This window comes from Siphateles boraxobius, unplaced genomic scaffold, assembly GCF_051911475.1.
Source record: "Siphateles boraxobius isolate OS27281-9 unplaced genomic scaffold, OSU_SipBor_1 77, whole genome shotgun sequence".
Taxonomy (NCBI): domain Eukaryota; kingdom Metazoa; phylum Chordata; class Actinopteri; order Cypriniformes; family Leuciscidae; genus Siphateles; species Siphateles boraxobius.
Window position 1 is genome coordinate 9,024,626 of NW_027509205.1, and position 18,844 is coordinate 9,043,469.

Genomic DNA, 18,844 nt, shown 5'->3' on the forward strand with positions numbered 1-18,844 from the left:
GTATTTGCATAACCAGGATAATTTAATATCCTTATCCATGTATGATAAGTTTGTGATTAAACGAACACGATGAAGGTTTAACATTTGGAAGGTTTGAGAGTTAGAAATCGGATTCTTGCTCATCTCAGAACAAATTGCTTTGTCATATTGAACTACTTTAACCACTATTTTACCAATGTCTTGAATTAAGTTGCATGCAAATTAGATATTGTGCATATAGCCAACAGACTTTAATACACTCTTAAAAATAAAGGTTATTTATTGGCATAAATGGTTCTATGAAGAAAGTTAAGCATCCATTGCACAAAAGGTTTTTTATGGTGAAAAAAATGTTCTCCAGATTATTCTGTGAAGAAAATAAAAATATTCTTCACGCTAAGATTCTTTTAAGAACTGTTCACAGAAAGGTTCTTTGGAGAATCCAAAATGGTTATTCTATTGCATCGCTACGTATATAAAACATATATACTATATTGCATAAAACTCTCTTTTGGAACCTTTCTTTTTTAAGAGTGTACTTTTATTACACAACTGCTGACATTAGTAGATTTTTGCTGTACTTCAGTGACTTCATCTTTCAGGCACACTACTTGGTTCTCTTTTGAGGACGGAGAGAGGCCAGAGATACATGGCTCCTCCCTCAGTATAAGTAAAAACATTCCAGCCAAGTGAGAGAGCCAGCGAATATGAAACCCTGGAAGTCTCTGATTCCGGTCCCTTCTCCTTGTGAGCACTCACACGCTTTCTAGAGGACAAGGACGCGCCATAAGCAGCTGCAGCACATCTTTTTTGAGACTTCTTTTGTTTTGTGGAGTACATGAAATCGTCCTTTGTCCTTGGCCACAATGAAAGCCACCATATTTTTCATTCTCTTGACCGTTTTGGCTCATTCCAGAGGCCAGTACCACTACCAGGGCCTGATGAACTACCTGGAAAACAGGATGCTTGCTATGGAGGTAAGAGAATTTTGGTTCATCTGGCCACGTTTCAATATTCTGTCTGCAGTCCTGCTAGGTTTCAGCCATTTTACAGAGACGTCCACTTTTCTATACACAAACGTCAAAACTCTGAAACGATGCTAATTCTGAGAGTTCTTTACATTTATTCAACTCGACAACACTTGAAAATGTTGGCAATATCTGCAGCACAGTTTGTTCAAAGTGAGAGTACACACTCTGAAGTAACTTCTCAAACCAAAGAACCATAGCTTAGATCAACAGATAAAACAAAAAGTCTTCATCTAGTAAGTGCTGGTTCACATTTACTTAAGATTTAAGTCTTAAGTAAATGGAGAAGTAAATCTTCATTACTTTTGAAGAAAGTAATGAAGATTTAAGTAGTCTTACTTTTTTTGGTAACACTTTATTTATTGTAACACATGTTACATGTAGTTGTAATAACTATAAATTATGCATAATTACTAATCCTAACCATAACCCTATAGTAAGTGCACATAGTTAGTTGATATTACTCGGTTATGTATAATTACACTGTAACAAAGACACCTTAAAATAATCTGTAACCCTTTTTTTCTTGATTGAAGTTGTACCCCAGTGCAGAGAAAAATTTTCTTGATTGACAGAATAGTTTATTTCAGCATTTCTGTTCAGTGAAGCTGTGCTGAAAAAATTCTAACACTGATTCAATAAGCAAAATAATTACTCATGATTAAGTAGACACTTCATTAGAATAATGAATAAATAATGTCAATTTGCTGTCATAATTTCTGTCATATGCAGACAGGACTGCCTTGATTACCTGAATCAGCAGGAGTCCACGGAACAAGGTGTTATTCTTATAATGTGTGTGATGTACACTACAAGAAGACTAAAAGCCCTTTTTTTTACAGTTTTTTTTCTGGTTAGAAAGTTTTTTTGGTCACACTTTAGATTAGGGTACAACTCATTATTAATAACTATAAACAACGACTCAAAGCAAATCACTGCTTATTAATAGTTAGTAAAGTTGTTAAGTTTAGGCATGAGATTAGGGATGTATTATTTGGTCATGCAGAATAAGGCATTAATATGTGACTAAGTGCTAATAAATAGCCAATATCATAGTAATATGCATGTTAATAAGCAACTAGTTAATAGTGAGAATTGAACCCTGATCTAAAGTGTTACTGTTTTTTGGTTGTTGTTTTTTTAAAGATCTGGTCCCAAAGTAAGGACTGAATGTTTTTTGTTTATTTCCAATTAATATTTTTGGAGCAACAACATTAATGAGAAACAAAGTTTGTTTTGATTTGAAATCATGCAATATTAAAGTCATCTTGAGCAGCTAGCCTAGAGCAAAGGGCCCCTGGGGTGGCCACACTGATATGGTACAACCATATTCAGCACCATATTCAAGTAGTTTTAATATAGCAATACAGTATGGGAAGTTTTGTGACATGTTCTGTAGCTTCTGCAACAAGGAGGTACCTCAAATCATTTCACTCATTTGGCAGTTTTTTAATAAGAATTAATAGTTTTATTCAGCAAGGATGCATTTAATTGATCAAAAGTAACCGTAAAGGCATTTATAGCTAAGAAATCTTTCTAAAATAAATACTGTTCTTTTGAAGTTTTTTTTTTTTTCAAAGAATTCAAAAAAAAAGTTTCATGGTTTTTCACAATTTGTTAAAAATATGTATTGAATTTTATGGGGTCCTTGACTGATAGCCTCAGACATCACTCTGAGGTTCTCCATCTCCTGAATTCAGATAAGAATTGATTTTACCTTTGACTGGTGAAAAAAAGGCTAACACATGCTGTCCAGAATTACTCAACCCTTCTGAACAATTACTCCCAGCAGGCCTATTCACCATTGGGATAAGTTTAACATTGAAAATAATTTGCTGCACTTTTTGATCTGGCTGCAGATCATCTTAAACAATTATATGCCTTAGTGTATTTGTCATTTTTCCAGGAACGCATTGCCCTGTGGCATGAGCAGAACAACCGCTACAACTCCGACCTGAAGGAATTCAGGCAGCAGGCCGCAGACCTGTTGGAGAAGTTGGGCAAGGAGCACAGTAAACTGCGTTCCGACATGGAGGGCGCAGGAGCACGGGTAGACCGCGTGGAGCGTGAGATGGACTATATTGAAACCAAGAATCCACCTAAGCCTTGTGTGAAAGCAGCAGACAAAATGGTGGAACAGGACGCAGTTTTCAAAGAGAGGAAGAAGGAAGAGTTCTTTGAGCTGTCTGGTGAGTCGGGGAAATCAGGTTTTGACAGCTAAAGCCCAGCTTTTGATCATTTACTTTCAGTTTTAGCCTTGACATACTCTTGGTCGAGGGGGGGGGGGGATTTTCCATTTTCTCTGGAAAATTGTAATACTGGAAAATCAAATTTGCAGAGTTAATAGCTATAGCATTAGAGTTATAAGAACTAGCATCCCAGTTACACTCATCCATATTGGGATTGTGCTGTAGGCCTTGTGACTGTGCAAGTCTCACTTGAACAGTATAATGGTATCATTTCTGCTAATGCTTGGCTGCCTTACACTGAGGATTTATTCGTTTAGAGGAAATGTGCTGCGTCTTGTTAATTAGGAAACAGGGAACAAAGAATCAAGCCAGTCATTTCACTAGATTAGCCATTTGGCTTTTGTGGTTAAAATGTTATGTAATTGTTGAGTTCTAGCCTATTTTGTTATCCAGAAGGCTGGAATCAAAGCAGATGCATGTATTTGTGTTTCATTTGCCTGTTCATCTGACAGCTTTACAGTTCATCTGTCTCCATTGAAGTACAGTGTTGTTAACAAAAAAAATCCACTCTAAAGCTGAAGGTTGCAGGCAAAATTCCATTAAATTTATTTATTTATTTTCAAACAAAAGATATATTTGTATACTCTATACACTATGGTTAAAAAGTTTGGGGTTGTTAAAACAGTAATATTGTGAAAAAATAAAGTAAAACAGTAATATTGTGAAATTGCATTGCAATTTAAAATGTCATCTATTCCTGAGATGGCAAAGCTGAATTTATAGCATCATTACTTCAGTCTTCAGTGTCACATGATCCTTCAGAAATTATTCTTAAATGCTTATTTGGTGATCAAGAAACATTTATTAATGTTATCAATTTTGAAAACAGTTGTGTTGCTTAATATTTTTGTAAAAACCATGATGTACATTTTTAGACTTCTTTGATGAATATAGACATATAAAAATGCACAGTATTTATTTGAAATATTTACTTTTAGCAATGCCTCTGCTGTTACTTTTGATCAATTTAATGTGTCATGCTGAATAAAAAAATTATAATTTCTTTAAAAAAAAATCCTATTACTGACTCCAAATTATTGAACACCCGTGTATATATTATCAAAAACATTTTGTAACAAAGAGAATTACTGGCAAGGGAATCTACAAATAAAAAGTGAATTAAAATAACATTAACATTTTCTTAATCGAATGATTGCTATAAGCTTTATTATATATATATTTTTTAGAACAGCCTGACTCAATTTATTTTAATAGAGTTTCAGCTACAAATCTGACAGATCATGACAGGAGAAACTAATAAAGTTTCTAAATTTTTTCTTTGAAATTAAATATCTTAGAAATAGTTCCCAAAGGCCTGTATATTGAAATGAAGATGTATTATCAATCATGTTTGTTAAGCCTCACACAATCCTGCACATTTATAGTAGCATACATGACATTTAAGGGTGAATCTCTCTACTGTGGAGGCTTACAATAGTTTTAACTCTTCGTTTTAACTCTTAGATTTTCACATTCAAGTTTTCTTTGTTTATTTCTTCCATAAAGAAAAATAAGGGTTCAAACTCATAGGGTTTAAACTCATAAGGGTTATTTTTTCATAATGCTGTCTTCCAGTGCTTTTGCAGACTAAGCAGTCTGTATAAATTGCTTTCAGAGTTCGCGATATTAATCATAGTATGCTCCCTTGTAGACATTAATCATGTTTGTTTTCATTGACAGTGTGCGTGAACATTGTATCCAGTCTAAAAGCAATGAAGATCCTTAAAAGGTTGGGGAGCCCGAAAGGTGTCTGGACCAAAGATGCCAGGTCAGCAAAAGTCTACATCTTTAACGGCACATCCGACAACACGCTGTACGAATTCAACTCAGTGCGAGAGCTCTCTGCATCATCAGGCATGTCTAAAGGCAGGCAGATCACCGTTCCCACTGCTTGGAATGGAACCGGTCATGCAGTCTACGATGGCTTTCTCTATTATATCAGTGAAAGTTCAGAGCTCCAAGTTATTAAATATGACCTCAAGAACGGTTCGGTTGCAGACAGTGCAGTGCTTCCCATGGAGGACCGCAGCCCAGTGTACCAACTCAATCCAGAGACGCTGGTGGACCTGGTGGTGGATGAGGATGGGCTATGGGCGCTGTATCCAGCTGAAGACACTATCAATCTTGCTAAGATGGACTCTAACTCTCTGGACATAGAACAGATGTGGGACACGGCGTGTCCAAGAAACAACGCTGAAGCTGCTTTTATTGTCTGCGGCACAGTCTATGTGGTTTACAACACCAAGCCGTCGAGCCGCTCGCGTGTGCAGTGTGTGTTCGATGTGAATGACATGGTAAGCAGTGGCGAGGCCCCTCTGATTTATTTCCCCAGGCGCTACGGGGCCCATTCCAGCCTCAAATACAATCCTGAAGAGCGGCAGCTCTATGCATGGGATGATGGGTACCAGATTCTGTATAAACTAGCGCTGAAGAAGAAGCTCTGGGCGATAATGCCACCACCTGAGGAATAGTGGATCTTTAGTTCTTAAAGGGCTTTATTTTCCTGGCTACAAAACGTTACTGAAAATGAAAATCCTGTCATCATTTACCCACCTTCATGTTGTCTGTATGACTTTATTTCTTTCATGGAACTCAAATGGAAAAATTTTGAAGAATAAATTACAACCCAGACAGCAATATTAGTGTCGGCCCAGATCCGGCCCACATCTGATACGCATGGAATCCACATGTACCAGATGGGGTCCGGATCTGGGCCAAGACTATGTTGCTTTCGGCGAATGGATGAGGATTGAGGTATTCAATTGTCAAAAAGGACTCAAAACCACCATAAAAGTCATCTTCTCTGAGTCAGAACTTTTAAATGCATTGGCTAATCCAGTCCACAAAACCATTCGGAATGATTTGTTCACGACTGAATCTGTTCTCAAGTTCAATTCACTGATTCAGTTATTCAGTTGCAGCAGTTAAAAGGCTCACTGAATTATCTGTTAAATATTAAACAACTTAAATTTGGTTCTAATTCTCACATAAACCTATGACTTTTTGTGAAAGGACAAACAAACAAAAAATTTAATAAAAATATGATTTCCATGTGGATTAGTCCACATGAAGTTATTATATGACTTCATAAGACTTGAAATATAGTGGCTTATATAATTTGGAACGACATGAGGGCAAGTAAATTATGGCAAATGTTTAATTTTTGGGTGTTTAACTAATACTTTACCTTTATAGACACACAAATATATTGCTTTTGTTGCACATTTTATTAAAAATATGAGACAATATGCAGTCTCTATAATGTAACCCAATATTTGTGATTTGATGACAGAAGTTCACAAGAGTGAAAGAGAATCAACTCTGTCCTTGAAATGGCTGAAACAACATTTTATTTGGTCATTTTTTAAATACAGGAACCTTTTCAAACATTACAAGTTATATTGCAAGTACAAATGATCAATACAAAATTAGAAAGTTGTTCAGATTCACAAGGGGGCAGATACAGGTTGTTAAAACACCAGCACACAAGAGTTAGTGATGAGGTAAAGAACCAGATCTAAACCTTATTAACTTTACATTCACAGAAACACACTTTATATTATCTGAGTATTACAACATTGGTGATATTGTAAAAACAGGACCAAAAAGTTTGTCACTTTGTCACAACCATTTCCTCAACAAATTTACTTTTTGACAGAATTTTTAAAGATTCTGTTAAAATATTAAATCTATATATAAATTTAAAGCTTAACAGTTACCCTATGAGATGATGGAGGGCATTATGTAAAATAGCCCAAGTGCCATGTATATTTCAACACTACCAACTGGAGCGTAAAGTCATTCATCATCTGACAATTAACTGCCTGCATAGATTTTTTTAAAAATCTTTTTCCTCTTTGTGACAGATGTTATGTGCAATTGAATGGTCTGTCTTTTCTTATTTGAAACATATAGTAAAAATGTCCAGTACTCGGTCGGGAAGCTCTGAACTAATTCAGTAATTTATGTGCATTTTTGCAACTCATTTCCAGCATATGTATTATGTTGTTTTTTTTTAATGATGAGAATATACTGCAGTAATCATAATTTATAATTTTGCTGGGGTTTGCCTGAGCATCTCTTTCTGCTAAATTTAAATTTCAAGTTAAATTGTGTTGAATGAATGTAAAACAAAACAGTAAAACCACAGGGATAAACAAATAAAATATTGCGGGCAATGTAAGTTGTTAAGACATTTACGACATTAGCAATTTAAAAAATAACATTATTATTTTCACTGCTCTGTTCAGCATTAAATATGATAAAAATAACACTTGCACAAGATGGCATGACTTTTTTTAGACTTAGTTGACAGTTATATTGAATTGTTTGGTTATGCAGATATTTCCATGTTACAGTTCTGCTGGATACAGACTGTACAGTACCACATTATTTTATGCACATGCTTTCAAATATCCCACTTTTTTTTTTTTTTTTTTCAAAAAATTGTTGTGAAATAAAACAAAAATATTAATCTGAAGATGTATGTTAGTTACTTACCTACAGTTTTATGTAATGTCAACCCTGCTCTTTTAAACAGTACAGAATATGAATATATTTTATAGTCTGAGCATACATTGTTTACTCCAGACATTTTTCCAGACAAAATATGGAAAACTTTGACAGTCCAATTTAACTCAATAAAATGACATGTCAAAAGATGAATGAGATGTCAGCGTTAGATTGAATCAGCGTGAGGGTTCAAAGAGGAATTGAATTGCTATTAAATGCAGTGCTACCAAGATATAGAACCTCTTCAGTATCTCTTTAAATGCTATTAAAACAAAGTGGATACTGTACAACCCACATCAAGACAGATATCTATGGATATTTCAGCAGTCTTACATTAGATGCCCAGTTTTGTATCTGGTCTTGACGATGAATATTATTTTAATCACATAAATGTATTCAGCTACATGTGAAGTGTTTTTGTGTGTGAACAGGAATTTCCCTTTCGTTGTCACTCCAAGTTACGTCAGATGACGACGAATGGGGATTCGCTCAGAACACCTATCGACTTCGAGTATTACAAAACGAGCCAATGGCAAAGAAATGCCATGGGTCTGCGGAATTTGCATAGCGTATCTCCGCCTTACCTCGTGGGTATAAAAGGAGGATGCCGGCAACATGCAGATGTGTTTTCGCTTCGGAGCCAAGAGTATTTCTTCAATCCACAGCCATCTCTGACTTCGCTCTACGAGACGAGCTTCTCTCTCCGGATTTGGTGTGACGGCGATCTGCAGCGAGCTCACAGTGCCTGCTGATCTGTGCAGTGATCTGCCAGTGTTTGTGTGTGTCTCCCTGTGCGCTTCAACATCGCGGAGTTTTTTCTCCTCTCATAAAAGAGCTCGCACGTCCTTTTAAAGATGGCTCGCCCGTGCATTTCTGTTTGCAGCGGACTGGTATCGGACTCTGATGGGCAAGAGCGCTGTCTAGTGTGTTTGGGCTTTGATCATGCTTGAACAGCGCTCATGGATGACTCATGTTCTCTCTGGGAACGTGATCATCGCGTCATATATAGGTCGAGACTCGGTGAACTCGCAAGAGTGAGAGTCCCCTCATCCACCACCCGATCTTCGGCTGGTGGCCTGAGGGTGTGGTCTGGAACAAGGCGCCGACTCTGTGTCCACGTCCCAGCCCCCCCTCTTTAATGACGGTGCCCGCTAGCGAACTGATGATTCCACGAGTCTACCCTTGGGTGGCCCGTGTGTTTTCATTTGAAGCTACAGAGGATGATGCTGTGTCTGTAGCAGCATCACTAGGTGGGCTTGATTCTTTTGGAAATGATGACTCGTCACAGCAGCCACCTTCTGGTGTGCATACGGCTGTGCCTGAGTCTAATCCAGAGATGACGGCCATGCTTTCCCGGGACGATTGGTTTTTGGGTGAGGCCGCCGACCCGCGTCCACGGCAAAACCCAATATCTTTCCTCCCGGACGTGCATGATGAGATCACGGGTCCTCTCGTTGGTCTCATCCGCCTTTCCTCCCCTCAGGGGCTGCTGCCCATGGGTACACTGGGGTCCCCCCGGTTGAACGCTCTGTTGCCATGCTACTGTGTCCTCAGAGTGCTTCCCGGCACTATCCTAAGCACCCGTCCAAAGCCTGTAGTTCTTTTCGTCTACACTAATCTGTAAATCCTATAGTGCCACAGGACAGGCAGCCGCCTCACTGCATCCCATGACCGTTCTGCTGGTCTACCTGACCCAGATGCTCATGAACATGCGACTAAAGTGGCCGTACGCTCTCGGAGTCAGGTGATGTTCACCAGTCTGGGGCTGACCGGTCTGATGTGCACGATGTCGGGCGGACCCGTCTGCTCGACACCCCCATCTCCCAGGTCGGCCTCTTCGGCGGTGCGGTTGAGTGCTTCTGCCCAACAGTTCCCAACCGCCCGTGAGCAAATTGAGGTTATTCTGCCCGACGGCCCCGCCGTCCGCTCAGATCCCTCAGTCTGCCCACCGCCGAAGGCGCCCTCCTACGGTTCCAACCCCACCCGTTCACCCGGGCCGGGCTCTGGAAGTCCGTAGGGGGATGCCACAGCCCTCTCCAGCCCCGCCCCGCGCTAAACGCCGGGTTGAGCGGCACTTTTGAGTTGGGCTGCTCAGAGATGAGACTCAGTTCTTTCCAGGAGTTGGTAGCAGGGCCACTCCTTTCCCCGGTAGAGGGCTGGGGAAGAATCCTTATTCAGAAAGAGCTGACTCTCTCGTCTCTGAGCATACAGAGTTCTCGGACGACACAGAGCGCCGCCCACAAGCCGTGCTCTCCTCATCCCCCTCTGTCCCAGAGGCGGTTGACACAGCGTGCCGTCCACGGACCGCTTCACCCCTGTCCCCCTCTGTCGCCAGACCCCTGACAGAGCAGGCCCCCGTGGAACGCTGGTCCTTCCCTGGCCTCCTCTGTCAGGGTGCGGTTATGGCCTTGCCCCCACACCGGGCCGCTATGCCGTCCACATCTGGGCCGGTCATTCCGCTTCGCTGCACCACCGGGGGGACATCTGTGGGTCTTGACGCCGCTGGCACAGTTGGGAGCCTGCCTAGAGTTTCCCTATCTGCTCCGCTGGGTCGCGCGAACCATCGGCTCGGCTACGCGATTCAGTTCGCACGGACTCCTCCCCGCTTCAGGGGAGTCCGCTCCACTTTGGTTGATGGCTATGCCCCTATCATGAGAGCGGAGGTTGCTACCCTATTTGCCTTCGGGTCAACTGGGAAAGGAGTAAACTTTGCCCCGTGCAGAGGAGCTCTTTTCTCGGTATGGACTTGGTCGCCTTCTCCACTCAGCCATTGCTGACTTGCCTGAGACTATCAAGCGCAAGAGTGCGGTTCCACTGAAGTTTTTTCAGAGTCTCCTGGGGCATATGGCATCTGCAGTCAAGGAGGTCGAGGAGCAGGTCCTTCTGGTTGCGCCCTACCTGGTTCTCCGAACTCATAGTCCTCACGACAGCACCTGCTTGGCCCATTCCTCTGAGGAAGGACCTTCTTTCTCAGGGACGGGGCACCCTGTGGAACCCTCGTCCCGATCTTTGGAGCCTCCACGTGTGGCTCCTGGGCGGGACCAGGCAGGGTTGAGTACCCTACCACCTGCGGTGGTGGCTACCATCACTTCCGCTAGAACGTCGTCCTCGAGACACGTCAACGCGTTGAAGTGGAACCTCTTCGTCAGCTGGTGCTCTTCTCGCCGAGAAGACCCCCGGAGATGCTCGGTCGGTGTCGTGCTTTCCTTCCTTCAAGAAGGGTTGGAGCGAAGGCTGTCTCCCTCCATCCTCAAAGTCTATGTTGCCGCTATTGCCGGGACTCCATGACTTGGTAGAAGGTCCTTGGGGAAGCACGACCTGATCATCAGGTTCCTGAGAGGAGCGAGGAGACTGAATCCTCCTCACCCTCCTCTCGTTCCCTCTTGGGAGCCCTGCAGAGTGCTCCCTTTAAGCCTTTGCAATCAGTGGAGCTTAAGCTCCTGTCGATGAAGACAGCGCACCTGGTTGCACTGGCCTCTATCAAGAGGGTAGGGGACCTGCACGCATTCTCCGTTGACGAAGCGTGCCTGGAGTTCGGGCCGGCTTACTCTCACGTGATCTTGAGACCCCGGCCTGGATATGTGCCCAAGGTTCCTACCACTCCCTTCCGGGACCAGGTGGTGAACCTGCAAGCGCTGCCCTTGGAGGAAGCAGACCCAGCCTTGGCATTGCTCTGTCCAGTATGTGCTCTCCGCACCTACGTAGACAGAACGCAGTGTTTTAGGACCTCAGACCAGCTCTTGTCTGTTATGGTGGGAAGCTGAAGGGAAGGCTCTCTCCAAGCAGAGGTTGTCTCACTGGATAGTGGACACCATTGCTTTGGCATACCAGCAGCAAGGTCGACCGTGCCCCCTTGGTGTGACTGCCCACTCCACCGGAGTGTGGCGTCCTCTAGGGCTCTAGCGCATGGCGCCTCGCTAACAGACATCTGCAGAGCTGCAGGCTGGGCGACACCTAAAACATTCGCCAGATTCTACAATCTCCGAGTGGAGCCAGTGTCCTCTCATGTACTCACTTCAACCAGCTAGTACTGGACCCGCTCAGATGTCTTCGCTTGCTCGCCATTCCACTCCATGGACTGGATACGTGCGATATTCTCCTCAGGTGAGCTTCTCCGAAAGCCCTGAGTTCCTCCAGCACTCCTGACGTCGGCGCCAGTGTCTATTGCCTGCGCGTTGGCTAGGTGCCTCCCGTGTGCATGGTCCCTCCTCTGAGCGACCTCCACATGTGTATTTCCACTGTAAGCCTCTCTGAGGATGTGTCTTCCCTTGGCAAGCCACCTTGCCACCCCTGGGGTTGAAATATTCTACCTGCAGCTGGACACCCTAGTGTTCTCCATATGCATCCTTCGGGTCATATGTGTATTCTCTAAGTCCCCCCCGTTTGGACTGGCAATATTTCATATTTCCTCTAAACTATGGGATATGCTCCCCAGTGTACCTTGGTATTCCTGTGTTAAATAGGAGTCCTTGCTAGTCTTACGACAGGGATCTCAGATTTACGCAGGGCACTGGAAGACAGCTGTGAAGGTGGCGTGATTAGACTGGTAACCCCATTCGTCGTCATCCGACGTAACTCGGAGTGACAAAGAAAGGGAACGTCTCGGTTACGTATGTAACCCTCGTTCCCTGAGTAGGGAACGGAGACGTTACGTCTTCCTGCCACTTTCCGCTGTGCCGCAGGGATCGCCTGAGTTCAGTCTCGGCTCCTCAGCGAAGAAACATATTTGCATGTTGCCGGCGTCCTCCTTTTATACCCACGAGGTAAGGCGGGGATACGCTATGCAAATTCCGCAGACCCATTGCATTTCTTTGCCATTGGCTCGTTTTGTAATACTCGAAGTCGATAGGTGTTCTAAGCGAAACCCCATTCGTCGTCATCCGACGTAACGTCTCCGTTCTTTTTACACATAACATTTATACAACATCTATAAACCAATAATTATTTTAAAAAGTACACCTTCACACGTTTCATACAAGGATTTGACAGAGAAAATAGTTTGTTCGTATAGCAAACAAAACATTGTCCTTTTCCCTCAATATTTTACAGTATATAGGCTACCAACTTCTTTGACTTCATTCTTAGGACTTCCAATATTTAATCTTTCATCCACAAAGACCTTTGTAGCATTGTGCGGAAACTTCTATTTGCATGTAGACCGCTTGCAGAACACTGCATCGGATTTAAAATGCTTCAGGAAAATTCATATTGGAAAGAAACATCTCCTCTGACGATACCAAGCTATTCTAGGAACACTAAGTTGGCTTTGTAGAGTATTCTAGGTAAAAAGGTTTGTACAACACTTCCAAGAATTGACTGAGGATCATAAGGACTGGAAGAGCTTGAACATGAGGAACATCGGGGCAAAGATAGTAGGGTCTGATCTTAGATCAACGTTTGGGAACCATCTAAATCAACCCGTAGGTAACGTGGAAGTAGCAGAGCTTCTCGTTTTTATAGGACAGATAAATGGACTACGGCGAGGATGCCGAGCCTGTAGGTTTGCATATGGCTCTGATCAAGGGCTGGCAGGAGGTTTGGGGGAGGGGCAAGACCCCTGACTGTCAAAACTGGCCGTTCTAGCTTTCCACTGTAAGAAAAGACATGAAAAAAAACATAAATGAGAGCATTTAAGAGTAGAAGCAGCACAGCGGAAGATTGAGCAAATATTGCTCAGAAGAGTAAATTGTACACTGTGGTTGGATAAAACTGTTACATCTAAAGTTATATTATAAGTTAAACATATTTGTTATTTTTTGTTAATTATTTTCTGTATAAAAATAAATATCACGCTTTTAATTAATGCAAATTCAAATACATCTAATCACGGTCCACTGAGGCTACAAATGAACTAACTAATTAATCCTCAACCTGATTTTTCTCCTGTTTTTATGTAATTATTATTACAGCTGTAAAAATGAGAATTAGCATTTGTTGAATCTCCTGTTTCTCATACACTATCAGAAAACCTCTCTGGCACACTAATTTATTCAGTACAATGGTGACTTCCAATAAAACACAATTTAACTCAAAACAGAAACACAACCATACCCCTTTAAAAATGACCAAAAACAATGCCTTACAAAACAAGCCACCGATTTTTTTCTCAGGTCTACTTAATATTACTTAATATCAGGTCTACAAACTTTTTTTACTATCCTGCAAAGTTTTGCTCAAACTTGCTGCTGTTATTATGACTACCCTTCATGTTTATGTTTGCATTCCTGGAGGGAGGGTTACTTACCACTTTTTCCGATTTCTTAGGCTCCACCAGGGAGTGCCAGTGTGCAATTGGCTTACGGGGGTATGTGAGCATCTCATTCCAGTGGTCTCTACCTAAACCTTCAGCACCACAGCCCAAACGACACACACCAATTATCTCGTTGTGGCCCACCCTGCAAGATAAGATTTGTTTGTTATAGAATTATGCATTTGGTATATCCGTTTAATTTAAGTGATCCAAATAAACACATCCACTCTGGCAATGAGTAATGTACACTAGCGTTCAAAAGTTTGGGGTCAATACGATTTTTTTTTTAAAGAAATTAATACTTTTCTTCAGAAAGGTTGATCAAAAGTGACAGTAAAGACATTTATAATAATGCAAAATATTTATTTTTTAATTAAAGGCTTTTCTCTTGAACTTTCAAAGAATCCTGGAAAAAAATTAATCACGGTTTGCACAAAAATATGAAGCAGCACAATTGTTTTCAACTGTGATAATAATCATAAATGTTTCTTGAGCATCAAATAATCATAGAATGATTTCTGAAGGATCATGTGACACTGAAGACTGTAATGATGCTGAAAATTCAGCTTTAATCACAGGAATAAATTACACTTTACTATATATTCACATCGAAAACCGCTGTTTTAAATTGAAATAATATTTCACAATATTACTGGGTTTGTTTTGTATTTTTAATCAAATAAATGCAGCCTTGGTGAGCAGAAGAGACTTCTTTTAAAAACGTTAAAAATCTTACTGACCTCCAAACTTTTGACCAGCAGTGTAACTGAAAGTTTCCATGACCCAAAAGCATTTTGCTAACGGAAAATGATATGAGTTTGCCTGCCAGTGCAACTGACCTCTTTTGCAGCAAGGTATGTGTGTAAAAATATGTGCATATATTCTGACTCAGAGAGAGCAGCTGAAGTGCCACAGGATAAAGTAATCAACATACATTTACCTCAGTGGAGCTGAACTTTACGTGAGTCCTTTTGTGAGCCAAAGGAAGAGAATTACAAAATAGCAGTTCCTGACATCTGACTGCTCGAGACTTGAGAATGTTGGGTAAAATGTATGCACCCGGTTCTTTAAGCAGTTACCTAGCTGTAGAGAAGTGAGTGGTGAATGCTCTGACATTCACTCTGACCTTTTCCTCTTTCGACTTAAGCACATTTACTGTACCATGTGATCATTCTGATCTATGGTGATCCTGCTATTCTAATATGTACAGTTTGTTTCAATATTTCATTATTTCTCTGTTTGGGTTGTGTGCCTTGAGCTTGATGCACAATATATTTCAACCCTATTAGCAGAAAAGTTTAGTAAAATGCAATAAAATAAAGAATCTGTGGTTTGTTAATTCTCTTGAACCTTATTTAACTGACAAAATGAATAAACAAATTTTGATTTTGATGGCTGCAACACACTGCAAAAAAGTTGGGACAGAGGCAAAATAAAAGTGATAGAAAATCCAAGTTAAACTCTTTTAAAACAGTCCACAATAAGTAGGTGAAATGGTAATAGGTGAGGCTATCGTGATAGGGTATAAAAGGAGCATCTCAGTCTTTGCAAGCAAAGATGAGTCATGGCTCATCAGTTGTTGCTAAATATCATGAGAAAATTGTCACACAATAAAAAAATACATTTCTCAATGCAAGACTGCAAAGAGTTTAGGTATTTCACCATCTACCATAATATTGTGAAAAAATTTAGGGAATCCAGAAAAATCTCAGTACATGTAGGGCAAGACAGGAAACCTCTGTTTAATGTGTGTGACCTTTGAGCCCTCAGAAGCCATTGCATGTGAAACCATCAAGCTGCTGTGTTAAATATATACACATGGACTCGGGAGTACTTTGGAAAACCATTTTCACTTAACACAGTCTGACGCTGCATCAAGAAATGCCACTTGAATCTCTGTTACACAAGGAGAAAGCTATATACATCAATTATATGTAGAGATGTTGCTGAGTTCTCTAGGCCCGATCTCATCTCAAATTATCCAAAACAGTGGAAATCTGTGCTGTGGTCAGATGAATCCACGTTTCAGCTTGTTTTTGGGGAAAAATGGACATTCTCAGTTCTAGGTCCCAAAGACGAAAGGGACCCTCCAGACTTTCATCAGCGACAGGTGCAAAAGTAAACATCTGTCATGGTACGGGGAAGCTTCAGTGCAAACGGCATTGGAGATGTATTGGGATTGTACAAAGACATACTGCCATCAAGATTACATCTTTCCTGGGAAGCAAGACAATGCAGGGCCTCATTCAGCATGTGCTACAACAGAGTGGTTTCATAGACACTACACCACAGAAGGGATGTGCTTGAGTGCCTGCCTGCAGTCCAGATCTGTCTCTTATTGAAAATGTGGGAATCAGTCATGATGACCACGGACTGTTGAGCAGCTGCCGTGTATCAAGCGACATTGGGCAAAAATTCCACTTGCAAAACTGCAACAACTAGCATCCTCAATCTTCAATCTTTAATGATCAAAAATTTTAATTAAAAAGGAAAGGTGATGTGACATATTGGGGAAAATGCCTCTGTACCAAATTTTAGAGTGTGTTGCATCCATCAACAAAAATTATACATATAAAAAGTGCATTTAAGTTGGTCAGTAAAAGTTGGTCTTTGTACATTTGCTATTAAAATAAAGATTCTAGAAAATTAAACCAGATTCTTGATTTTATTGCATTTTACAAAATGTCCCAACTTCTCTGGAAATGGGGTTGTATAATAATACATGAACTGTGTTAAATGTTAAGGAATAGTTCAACCAAAAATGAAAAGTCTCTCGTAATTTACTCACTCAATTATGTTCTGTCTTGTTTGCACCTGTTCTTGTTAGTCCCTGATTAGTTGATCTTCATCAACCTGTGTCTAGTTAGTTCCCTCATTTACCCAGTGTATACTGTATATTTTCCCCATTCAGTTCAGTCCCTTGACGTTATTGTTTGTGTGATACATGCTGTTGCGTCCTGTTCACCTGCCTGTGCACATTAAAGATTTGTTATATTATAGCAATCAAGCTTTGTCTGTCTGCTTCAGCCAAAGCGTGACACGTGATATGACTTTTTTTTCCTTCAGATAAACAAAGAAAGATTTTTAGGAAAATAATCAATTTCTCGCTTTTTGCCAATTGTGAGAAGAGATCATTATGATAATCCATATTACCCCTGTGGATGAATCAATGTTCTTAAGGGAAATGATAGGCATGTAGGAAAGATACTAATATTTTAAACCACTGCTTCTTTCCTATGCGTATTCACAAGTTCAGCCTATCATGCTGATACACAGCACCCTTTCGGGGTTCAATGATTGAACCAATAGGTGCACATGGTCCTCCAGAATGGTTTGGTAGTCCTTGGCAGTGACGTAACAATCACTGCCAAGTGATTGTGAAATGATCAGAGAACAATACTTGTTTTACATTGTCCACAGCCCAAGATTTGCACTGTTGGCACCATTCAAACCCTGTGACCAAAAGTTTGGCCAGAAGTCCAACTATGAATATTGACTCTGTGGATCTCCCAAAAAACTGTTTTGGTGGAAACAGGAGAGTCGAGGTGTGCAATTCATTCTGCAGTGAGTTGGGCAGCTGGGGTTTTAAATTTTTTTAGATACAATCTGGGTTAGTACAAGGACATTCCTTTCAGACAGCTTCCTATTATGTCGACAGTTTCTCCTGTTGGATGTGGTTTGTCCTACGTGGAGGTATGCTGACATTACCCTGGATATCTCGATACACCACAAAGACTTGTTGTCCTGTTGACATATGAGCCAGCTGGATACACACCAATAATTTGTCCTCTTTTAAACTCTGATATGTCTCCCATTATGTTGTGTGGATGGCAACATTTTATATACAGCTGTGCCATTGCTCTGCTTATTCAACCTTCACACTCTGCTCTTACTGTTGGAGTGTAAAATCAGTGAAGATTGGCCACCAGGCCAAGCATATATAGAAGTGAAACCTCCAACAGTGTTTCAGTTGCATTGTCCAACCCCGTATCGTTTCGCTTCAGAAGACATTGATTCATCCTGTGGGGTCGTATGGATTACTGTCACAATTGCTGTGTGTGGTTTTTCAAGCAAAGGAGTGGAACCCATTCAATGTCATTTTATGGACTCACAGAGATGGATTATTTTCAGGAAAATTTTTGTTTATGTTTATCTGAAGAAAGAAAGTTATATACATTGGCAATGGCATGAGGGTGAGTAAATTATGAGAGAATATTTGGGTGAACTATCTCTTTAACACTGTTCAAAGAATAGTTTAAATGAAAATATGGTAATTTTCTCATGTTATTTAAAACCGGTAAAATTTAAATTTAAAATGAATAATAATAAAAATATATATTTGTTTTTCCCTATGCAATTACAAAGAATGAGGGCTGTAGTTTTCATGTTTAAACAATCAAGAAAAACGTATCATAAAGGTATAATAGTTCATATGACTTCTGCATTACATATAAGCCTTCTGAAGACAATAGCTTTGTGTGAGAGAAAGATTGAAAACTGTTATTTGCAACATGACAACGTTACAGATAATTTGTGTCATTTTCTGTTTTTGGGTGGGTTGGACGTGTTTTATTTCAGCTTCCTGTGTTTCAGTTAGTTTCTATGGTTTCCCGTTGATCTGATTATTATGTGCACCTGTTATTTATTTCATTGATTGGTTTGTTTGGGTATTTCAGCTCTGTGTTTCTTTCAGTTCCCTATCAGGGAACTCGAGCTGCGTGACAACGCTTGGGAACGCCCCTGCGTGAGTGCGTCATGAAGCACGTATGAAATCAGTCCAATGGCGAGACGGAACGTCATAGGCGGGTGACGTCATCGACCAGGAA

The 18,844-nt window shown here is 40.8% G+C and overlaps 2 protein-coding genes across 3 annotated transcripts in view; one reads left to right on the forward strand and one right to left on the reverse strand.

The window, feature by feature from the left end:
- The first annotated feature begins 556 nt into the window (after positions 1-556).
- olfml3a (olfactomedin-like 3a) lies at positions 557-7,921 on the forward strand. The gene is made up of 3 exons (XM_077217917.1): positions 557-956; positions 2,914-3,196; positions 4,937-7,921. The coding sequence occupies exons 1-3, from the start codon at positions 846-848 to the stop codon at positions 5,725-5,727; spliced, it is 1,185 nt and encodes a 394-aa protein (XP_077074032.1). The 5' UTR covers positions 557-845; the 3' UTR covers positions 5,728-7,921.
- A 4,864-nt stretch (positions 7,922-12,785) lies between these two features.
- Positions 12,786-18,844, reverse strand: part of syt6a (synaptotagmin VIa) — a 126,167-nt gene continuing 120,108 nt past the window's right edge. For both annotated transcript variants that reach the window (XM_077217915.1, XM_077217914.1), the window contains 2 exons: positions 14,013-14,163; positions 12,786-13,358 (listed from right to left, as the gene is read on the reverse strand). In XM_077217915.1, the coding sequence (XP_077074030.1) occupies positions 13,287-13,358; positions 14,013-14,163 (223 nt within the window). In that variant the 3' untranslated portion in view covers positions 12,786-13,286. The remainder of the gene's footprint in view (positions 13,359-14,012; positions 14,164-18,844) is intronic.

Coding starts and splice junctions, on each gene's coding strand:
- olfml3a (XM_077217917.1), top strand. CDS start 846: ATGAAAGCCACCATATTTTTCATTCTCTTGACCGTTTTGGCTCATTCC. Junction 957..2,913: donor ACAGGATGCTTGCTATGGAG/GTAAGAGAATTT, acceptor TCATTTTTCCAG/GAACGCATTGCCCTGTGGCA. Junction 3,197..4,936: donor AGAGTTCTTTGAGCTGTCTG/GTGAGTCGGGGA, acceptor TTTCATTGACAG/TGTGCGTGAACATTGTATCC.